Source organism: Merops nubicus, unplaced genomic scaffold (assembly GCF_000691845.1).
Source record: "Merops nubicus isolate BGI_N331 unplaced genomic scaffold, ASM69184v1 scaffold49919, whole genome shotgun sequence".
Taxonomy (NCBI): Eukaryota; Metazoa; Chordata; class Aves; order Coraciiformes; family Meropidae; genus Merops; species Merops nubicus.
The window spans coordinates 508-10303 of record NW_008634006.1 but is presented as its reverse complement, the minus strand read 5'-3'; the positions used below and the strand labels follow the sequence as shown (position 1 = coordinate 10303).

The following is a 9796-nucleotide window of genomic DNA, read 5'->3' as shown; positions in this document are numbered from 1 at the left end:
TGCCAGCTCCTTGGCCAGCCCTTCCGGCAGACTCGGGGAGCAAAGGTAGCCCGTGGCTCCCTGTCTCGAAATCCACCCTGGACTGCTGTTAGTCGGGAAGGAGATGCAGCCTTGGGTAGTCAGGGGCCAATGGTGCAGCACCGAGCACCTTTGGTAGAGGCTTCTGCAAAGGGAAACATACACCACTGCCCTGGTCTCAATCCACTGCATGTGAAGTTTTGTGCTTTCAGTCTTCTACTCTATGTGGTAAATAAGTACCAACTTCTCAGAGACGTCCTCCCTGACATCAAAGCACTGGCCTGCTGTGATTAGGCAGCAGAGGAAGTACAGATGGGTTTCAGTTTCTGGAGTTGAGCACCTCAGCACAGTCCCCAAAGCCTTAGTTGTGTCACAGCCTGTTTCCCTGTGTGCACAGATAACCTCAAACCCAAACCTACAGCTGTCATTAGTTCATGTCCTTTTCATGTCAAACCCTGTGCTAGAACAATGGTGGAGGTACAGACCCCTCCTGTGGGGATTACTCACAGCAGCAGGTCGAACGTGCCTGGGCCTGGCAGGAGACCTGCATCTGCAGGCAGCAGTGGGAGGTCTGGAGAGGAGGAGGTGTTGTTCTGTTCTTCCTCTGACCCTTCAGGAGCTTGTTCTTCAGCAGCGCTGGGCTCTTGGCTTGCCAAATGCTGGGTAGAGAGTGAGCAGACCCTGGGCATGGTTTCCAGCCATGCTCACCCCTCTCAGCGGGTATAAACATCTCTAACTCCTACCATCTGGTTCTAGCTGTGCCATGACTCCGTGCCTCGGGTGCCTGTAGAGGGGCCATGCGCTTGCCAAGGGAAAACGTGGTCTGGAGTGCAATCTGCTGCAGCATCCTTGGCCTTGCTGGAGCCCCTGCTGAGGGAGGAGCAGGCTGGACCCGGCGTCTCTGCAGGAGGAGAGGGCATTGCAGTGTTTCCTTCAGATGCACAGAAGTGTGGAATAGCATTGGGTTTTTTTTATTTTGGTTTTTTTTTTTTTTTTCTATGCACCTTTCACCCTGGAAAAGAGGATTTCTAGTGGAGCCCTTAAGCCCCGCATAAACAAGGGCATCTGTCAGACTGGCTGTGTGACACCAAAATACCACAGGTCAGGTAGAGGTCTGCCCTGACAGGCAAAGCCACTGAGAGCCTGCACAAGTCTTAGAGCTGGCTCCTCTGGCTCAGCAGTCACTGGTGAGCAGGGACAGTTTGCCAGGACAGCAGAGCCCTGGCCCCCAGCCGAGGCACTGGGGTGACACCAGGAAACCCAGCTGTTCATAGCCCAGCTCCTGGGGGAAGGGTGGTGTTCCTCAAGTCCTAATGCATCCTCCTCTCCCCATCTCCTTCTCTTCCCATCCTAGTTTGTCGCCCAGCTGCTGGGGCTCCTGATCAGTGTGGTCAGCTCCATCTTCTGTGGCCACCTGGGCAAAGCTGAGCTGGATGCTGTGACGCTGGCCGTGTCGGTGGGTATCACTCTGATTCCTCTCTGGTTGAAAACACACAAATTACATGTCACTGTTTAGGGTTAGAGCTGCCCCAGACCTCTAACAGACACTCTCTGTTAACCCCTCTCCCCCTGCCCCTGGAAGGGAGAGAGAAAGGGAATAAGGGAGACTTATCAATTAGAAAAGTAAAACAGCTTTAATGAAAATACTAATACTACTAATAAAATGGCATATATACAAGTATATACAAAATGGATATCAAACCCAACTCCCCCCCGATGGCAATATGTCACCATCACCCCCAGCTGGGGAGCAGCCCCTGGGGAAAAGTCCCAGGCTGGACTCAGCAGCAGATGGCAGCTGGGTACAGGAGCTCGATTCTGGAACTGGGTCCAGGAACACAGAGCTGGAGATCAAAGGCAGAATGGATGGAATCCTCCTGGGATGCTGGCCACTGAAGGAGCAGCAAAAGGAAGAAGGTAGGTGGAAGGGCTTGACCCTTGTGATCCTTCAGCTTTTATACTGAATATGATGGATATGGGATGGAATACTCCACTGGTGAATTTAGGGCCACTTGTCTTGTCCACTCCTCCCTGCAGCTGCAGCTTTTGTACTTTCTGTCCCCTCTGTGTGGTACACAAGCTTAGCAGTGACCTTGGTCTACATGCCACTCCCTGGCAGTAACTCCAAACATGGAGTGTTATCACTGCTAGAAGCAGACACTGTCTGTGAAAATATGCTGCTGGCTTCCCAAAGTGCAGTTAATCAGAAGAGCTTTAGCTGAAAATTAAAATCACTGAACAGAATTAGCTCTGTTCTACCCCAAACCAGGACAATCACCAAAATAAAAAAAAGAAAACAACCCAAACCTGTAGGGATGTCTTTGTGAGGACCCTGTGTGTAAGCATAGCCTCGTGCAACATGAACACACATCCACCAAAGTGTTGTTTCTTTGGCCCTGAGCACAGGCAGGGGATGGGATCTGAGCAGTCAGTGACTGTGCTGGTGCAGGGTCAGCACCCCGGGAGCTGGAGCCTGTGACCAGCTCTCTGGACTTGTCTGTTTTGGGGTGCCCCTGTGTCTAGGGGCAGCACTGTTTGTGGTCCTTGAGATATTCAGCCCTTGCTAGAGGATCCTTTTCCACACCAGAGGAGAGAAGAGGCTGTTGAGGCAACAAGAATGTGTTATTCTGAGAAACAGAGAAGGGCTGGAAACTTCCCAAAAACCTGTAGCAGAACTGTCTCCCAGCCAGCTGGGAGGGACACTGTTTTAGGCAAGGTCCCCTGTCACCCTCCCTTGCAACTCAAATCTCTTGTTTCTCCTTCAGGTTATCAATGTAACAGGCATCTCCATTGGCTCTGGTTTAGCCTCAGCATGTGACACGCTGATGTCCCAGGTCAGTAGCAGCTCCCCCGTGCTTGTGCCTGGCAGGGTTCCATTGGTATTGTCTCACCTCCTCTGCAGTGGGACCTGGGTGCAAAGGGTGGGAGGATAGCAGCTTCCAGCCAGCACGGGGCTGCAGATGCACTGGCTGGAGCCTTCTCCCTGACTGCAACTCCCTGAGGAGCTCTGGGCCATGCCTGGGTAACAAAGGGCTGTGCAACCCACCCGAGAGCCACCTGTACCCAACCAGCCTGGCACCAGCCACGGCAGGGCATGGGAAACTGGCTTAATCAGCCCATTGCTGCCCTGGGGCCTGAGTAACTGTCCAGACCCTTTGGTTCCCTGTAACGCTCACCTTGGTCCTCTCTCCCACCTCAGACATATGGTGGCAAGAACCTGAAGCAGGTGGGCACCATCCTGCAGCGGGGGATCCTCATCCTGCTGCTGTGCTGCTTCCCTTGCTGGGCGCTCTTCATCAACACCGAGCAGATCCTCCTGCTCATCCGACAGGACCCCGAGGTCTCCAGGTCAGGGCTGAGATCCTGCCCTTCTGGATCAGCCATTTGGCTGGGTTGCCACGTGGCGTTGAAATCCAGGCTCTGTGGAGCTTGGGTGCAACGCTGCTTGGCTTGGCTCTTGCTTTGCTGTTCCACTAACTGGGGAAACAACTCTCTTTCCAGGTTAACTCAGGTCTATGTGATGATCTTTATTCCAGCACTTCCTGTAAGTTGACTTTAGGAGCTCTCTGTGAGGCTCTGAGCAGCTTGATCTAGTTGGAGATGCCCCTGCTTATGGCAGGGGGGTTGGGCTAGATGACCTTTGGAGGTCCCTTCCAACCCAAACATTCTGTGATTCTATGATTCTATCCCTCAGCAACATCAAGGGAAAGGAGGGAGGGTCTTTGCTGTGTGGATCACAGGGCAGAATGATTTAGGGTTTTGCCACATGCCCCTTGACCTTGGGCCTTAACAGATGTGTGCTGGGCAGCAGCTGCTGGACCAGCAAACACACACTCTTCCATCTCAGTGTGCAAAGGCTTTTACTGCAGGCCACGTCTCCAACAGACATACCTGGAGGTGGACGTTGGAACCAGGGGCTCCAGGGCTCACTCTGAGATAAAGGCTGCAGCTCACTGTTCACACTCTCAGAGCTGCTGGGCTCTAGACCCCTCTCAGACAGAGACCAGCACCCCTGCAGAACAAGGGGCTGTAGGTTAACCTTCCAAGGTTTCCAGGCTCTCTCATTTGGATGAGGAAGCGTAGGAGATTTCCCATTTGGAGACTGATCTCTCTTCCCAGTGGGAACGGGAGGTGCCTTTTATTTCTCTTGTCTTTGGGTGCAGCCAGTGCTTCCAGCAGCCCCCAGGAGCAGGGTGCTGGGACACCCTGGGGGGGCAGTGCAGGGAGGTGGGGGGAGGACCTGGCAGGGGGTGCTGCAGGGGAGCTGGCTGTTGGACCACAGTGCAGCAGTGCTCATGGAATGAATCCTGACTTTTGCAGGCGGCCTTTCTCTACCAGCTGCAGACAAGATATTTGCTAAGTCAGGTACTGTATAACTGGCCAGGTTCTGGGCTGTAGATGAAAGCTGTTCCTAGGAACATGGATAAAAAGTTGGGGATCCAAGTTTATCCTTCCTGGGGAAAGCTCTATGATGCAGGGCCCCCAGCCAGCCCTGCAGGGCAGGGGGAGCTCATGGAAACCACCCTCAGTTTGCTCCATTTCCCCATTGCTACCCCCCAACTCTGCACTGAGTTGCTTGGACCAGCTCTTGAGCCCTCACACTGCCTTCTGCAGGTCTAACACAATCCAGCTTTACCTGAAACAGGAGCTGCCTTTGTGGCTTTCTCCTTGGGTACTGAAGAAGGGGTCCCTTGTGTTTGCTGGATGGGGCTTGGGCAGTGCTGGGGAAGCAAACTCCAGAGTGTCTCCTTGGTTTGCAGGCAATCATTTTGCCTCAAGTGTTGACAGGGATTGCAGCCAACATCCTCAACGTGGCCATGAACGCCTTCTTCCTGTATGCACTGAAGCTGGGCATGGTGTAAGTGTGAGCAGAGCTGCTGGCAGCTTCTCCATGGGTGCAGGGGGTTGCTCAGGGCTGGGGGATGTCCTGGGTGCCCCTTTCTGCCACCCTCAGCCAACTAGCCTGCAAAGATAAGGCTGGAGGGATCTGCCCCACATCTGCAGCAAGGCTTGTGTGGGTGCCACCAGGTCTGTCCTGCTGTAGCTGAGGCAAGTGGGGAGGATGTCATTTGTCATCTGCCTGTCTCTCTCCTCAGGGGCTCTGCCTGGGCTAACACCATTTCTCAGTACACCCAGGCCATTCTCCTCTTCCTTTATGTGTGGTGGAAGAAGATCCATGTGGAGACCTGGGGAGGTACTGTTCATGGCTTTATCTTTCAAATACCAGTGTTTGGGCCCGGGGGTGTGGCACTATCAGGAGCACCTGACAAGGTGGGCAGATGCTGTAGTCACATCCTCAAGGGCTTTACTGTAGATCCAAGTACATTCTTGTTGATCATCCTGTCTCAGGAATGCAGCACAGTACAACAGCAAGACTAGGCTGATGTCCCTTGAGCTGTGGGGGTGATTGTCCTCTAAAAGCATCCAGATCTTCTGCCTTCTTTGGGGATGGAAAGGGAGAACATGCTTTCATTTTGCTTCACCTCTTCACTGCAGGTTGGACCAGGGACTGCCTCCTGGACTGGGGCTCCTTTATCCATCTGGCAGTGCCTGGCATGCTCATGATGTGTATTGAATGGTGGACCTTTGAGATTGGGAGCTTCCTGGCAGGTGAGTCCAAGTGCTCTTTTCCCTCTAGTTCAACAGGTCATCTTCCAGCCATACATGCTCTGGTGGCTGCCTCTTGTGTGTGTGCCCAGAACAGCTCCTGCCAGCAGCCTCCTCGCCTGCAGGGTTGGTTCTGCAGGATGCTGCCTCTGTTGGATGGGAACCCTGCAGCCACTGCCTCACTGGCAGCAAAGGAGGAGGTTTAATTCTGACCTCACGGAGATACTGGTGAATCTTTTCCAGGGCTGCTCAGCGTGGTGGAGCTGGGTGCTCAGTCTGTCATCTATGAGATCTCCAGTGTAGCATACATGGTAAGGGCTGGGTGTATTAAACCCAGATCTTGGGAGGGTCCTCCAAACAGTGGCCCTGCAGATGAAGGCTGGGGCGAGCACCAGGAGCTGGTCTGAGGCAGGTGATGACTCTGAGACCTGCTGTGCAGCTGCACAGGGTGGGCTGCAGGTGGAAGATCCCCTTACTGCAGCAGTGCCAGTTTGCCCCAGATTCCCTGCTGGGGAAGAACAGAGTGGCCGTGGGCTCTGTTGCCACTCACCTCCTTGTCCTCTCCCACTCAGGTGCCTGCGGGCTTCAGCGTGGCAGCAGGTGTCAGAGTGGGCAATGCCTTGGGGTCGGGGGATGCCCTGCAAGCCAAGACCTCCTGCATCACTGCCCTGCTGTGCACAGGTCAGCCCCGAGCCTGCGCAGGGGGGTAAGGGGCAACCACCACCAGATGGTTCAGTTCCTCTCTCACTGGGCTGGGGACAACCTGTAGGAACCCAGACCCACTCGTTTGGACCCTCTGTTTAGGGGGGGGTGAGACCCTGGCGCCTATTTTCTGTTAGGAACTTGGTGCAAAGGCTTTGGTAGTTAAAAATGCAATTTAGCCTTCTGTCTTCTACCTCCAGAAGGTAGAGGGAGTATCTGGGGAGAAAGTGAGAAAAACAGACCTGTCCTCTACTGCAGTATCACTGTGGAAGATGGCCAAGTCCAGTCTCCAAGTGAAGCCCCTGAGGTCTGGGTCAGGAGCAGGACTTGCTGGCCCTGAGGCAAGCAATTTGACTGTTTCTTTTTCTTTCAGGAGTTTTTGCTGTGGTGGTTACAATATTACTAGGAACCCTAAAGGACGTGGTGGGATACATCTTCACCAACGACAAGTGGGTTAACAGCTTTTTGAGTATTACTGCCTTCTCGGAGGGAGTGATTTATGTTCCAGGAGCTGCTCAGAAGCTGCTAACAAAGTTCATAAACCTCCATCTGGCAAACATGTTCCCCAAGGGTTCCTCCCTGCTGCCTGGTGTCTCTGGGCAGCACAGATGCTTCTGACACTGGGACACTGGTGGTACCCAAGGTGCACGTGTCCCCTCAGTTCCTACAGGCAGGGATCAGGCTTTGCAGCTGGCTGAGGGAGATGTGTCAGGACCAGAGTCCCTCGGGACCAGGCTGTGCTGCATTCCCTGACCAGTCCATCCATCTTCCCCACAGGGAGATCATTGTCTTGGTGTCCAAAGTGATGATCATCTTTGCCCCTTTCCACTTGTTTGATGCAACAGCAGTGAGTATTCCAGCGTGTGGAGCGATTCCTCTCTGCAGGCTGGGGGGCAGTGGAGAGTGCAAAGCTGACTGTAGCTCACTCCTGAGCTGTTAAAATGACACACAGAAGCAAACTGAGAAACTGTTCAAGCAGCTGCCTGTCACTATAAGCTCCCCAGTGTCCCCTGTGCTTGCAGTTGCCCATTGGCATTGCTGCAAAAAGAGCAGTTCTTTCTCTCCAGCAAGGCTTCAGCTTTTTACCAGCTTGTCAGAGCAGCACAAGTGAGCAGCTGGATCCTCAGGGATGTCAGCTACTCCCAGAATAGCAGCAGGGCTCATACAGCTTGTTAGATAGTAATTTCAGCCCATTTCCTCCTGGCATGTCCCTGGGAGAGGACCCAGCAGTGTGGAAAGCACTGTGGGGTCCACTGGTGTGCCCCTTGGTGTCTGCAGACAGCTCCACCTTCTGGACCTGGGTCGGCAGCTGGAATGAGAGGAACCCTGCCCCACACGCTCTGGGGTGTGGCTTTGGTCCCTGCGGGAGGGTTCTTCTCTCCACAGGGCTGTGCCATGCCCCAGAGCTCCTGCCTGGTACCTTCTGTGGCACCTGCTGTCCGTGTGCTGACCCCTCTGCCTCCTCTCCCTAGGCGACCTGTGGCGGGGTGCTGCGGGGCACGGGGAAGCAGAAGATGGGTGCTGTGGCTAATGCCATTGGCTACTACGCCCTCGGCCTGCCCATTGGCCTCTCGCTGATGTTTGCAGCTCGGATGGGGGTGTTGGGTACGTGTGTCCTCCCTTGGCTTCACATGAGCTGCCAGCACAGCCTCTGCTGGGCCAAATCCTGCGCCTGAGGCGAGGGCTCAGCCCTGGAGCTTGTGCTCAGCTCCTCCTCCGGTGGGGCTGGGTGGCACTGAGGTGTTTAGCTGAGACAGGCTCTGAGCAACCCCAGTCAAACAGGGGCTGAGATCCCCCAGTAACTCCAGGCTTGCTCCCAGCATAGGGCCTCTCCGAGGAGCTGTTTCCTCTCCCTAAGGCAGTATTGCCCCTGGGTTGGATATGGGGCAATAATCTGACCCCACTGAAGTCCTCGGGCTCTTTGGCAGTGGCTGGCAAAAGCAGGCGTTGCTCAAGCCCTCCCTGAGGTCACTCTCTGTTGCTGCAGGTCTGTGGGTGGGGATGATCGTTTGTGTCTCCTTGCAAGCCCTTTCCTTCTTGGCTTTTGTCCTGCGCATGGACTGGAAGAAAGCTGCAGGAGAGGTGAGGCTTCTCCTTCTCCCTGGTAACTCTTAAAAGGTGTTTAGGTGAGTTCTGGTAACTCTTAAAAGGTGTTTAGGTGAGTTCCGCTCGCAGTGCAATGCCACAGCCCTCTGGGAGGGGGCAAAAGGGAAAGAGGATCTGCCCCCCTCGTGCAGCAGAGGAGCGGTTTGGTGCTGAGCATGCTTGCTTTGGGGGAGTGGAGGGACGAGGCTCAGGTTTGCTTGGCTGGGCAGGACACCCACTTCTGAGAAGAGCAACTCGTGTGTTTGTAGGCTCAAGTCCGCGCTGGACTGAAAAAACAAGTGGAAGATGTGAACTCCAATGGCACGGCCACTACCAAAACATCTGCTGTGGGTATGTGACCGGCTCTGACAACAAGGGAGGGAGCCCAAATTCTCCACCCTACCCTTCCTCTCCATCACAGTCATGGCAGCTGAGTCCTGCAGGCCCAGCTGGCTGGGAAGAGCACCGTGTCTGTTGTCCTTCCCAGACCAGTGGCACTGCTCCTCTACTTGGTAAAGGGGTGTGAGATACCCCATTACCCCCATCCCCTTCCCCAGGGAAGAGCCTGGGCTGCCAGCCAGCATCTGCCTGCCAGGGCACACCGGCCCCTGTGCTGTGGCATGTCCCAGTGTCCCTGAGCCTTGGGGAGGCCCCTTGGGATGTGTCACTACAGCTGGTGGAGCATCACATTGGGATCTCTGACTTTTCAGCACAGCCTCCCCGCAGCACTCACCTTCCTGTCACACAGATTACGTCTCCGTGGACACAGACACCGTGGACACTGTGGTCCTGCCCGAGAGCATCGCCGCAGGCGAGAAGCCCCCTGAGCAGCAGCTCATGTCCCAGGAGGAGCTCTCTGTGCTGGCTGCTGCTCCTGCTGGGCTGGGGAGGGCTCTGATCGCCCGCCGTGTGCTGGCTGCTGCCATGGCCGTGGCTGTGCTGCTGGTGGGCGTCCTGGTCCGGCTCCTCACCGGCAACGGCTAGAACCAGAGACATGGAGCTGGGCACAGAGCAGGAGGGTGCGTGGTAATGTCCCAGGAGATGGTGTGAGGGGAAGGAATTTCCCCCTTGGTTCCTTGTAACGAGTCACTTCGCTCAGTTTCTGGTTAACTCACGATGTTTTATCCCACATGCAGAGTTCTTAAAGGGGGGTGAGGATGTGGCATCTGGGAAGAAAGTGCTTGAGAGCTGGTTCCTCTCCTGCACTGCACCAGGATGGCACTCATGAGAGGCAGGCAGCCAGCTGGGGCTGGCCAGGGAAGGAGGCAAGGACCTTGTGCTGCTCTCCTGCTCCCTGGGGGCACTTGTCCATGTCATTTGCTAATGGCAGAGGCTCTTCCTGCCCACAGCACGTTTCCTCATGCACAGCCTGTGCCAGCACCCT

The 9796-nt window shown here is 55.0% G+C and overlaps 1 protein-coding gene across 1 annotated transcript; it reads left to right on the top strand.

Moving 5' to 3' along the window:
• Positions 1 to 1372: 1372 nt before the first annotated feature.
• LOC103780739 (multidrug and toxin extrusion protein 2-like) lies at positions 1373 to 9396 on the top strand (the record flags this gene model as incomplete). Its single annotated transcript, XM_008948430.1, has 16 exons — positions 1373 to 1474; positions 2784 to 2852; positions 3218 to 3366; positions 3520 to 3562; positions 4339 to 4383; positions 4779 to 4876; positions 5115 to 5212; positions 5515 to 5628; positions 5869 to 5936; positions 6198 to 6306; positions 6701 to 6776; positions 7105 to 7174; positions 7800 to 7932; positions 8315 to 8409; positions 8682 to 8763; positions 9161 to 9396. Coding segments are annotated over 16 exons (1587 nt in total), but the record flags the coding sequence as incomplete, so codon positions are not given.
• Between the last annotated feature and the right edge of the window lie 400 nt (positions 9397 to 9796).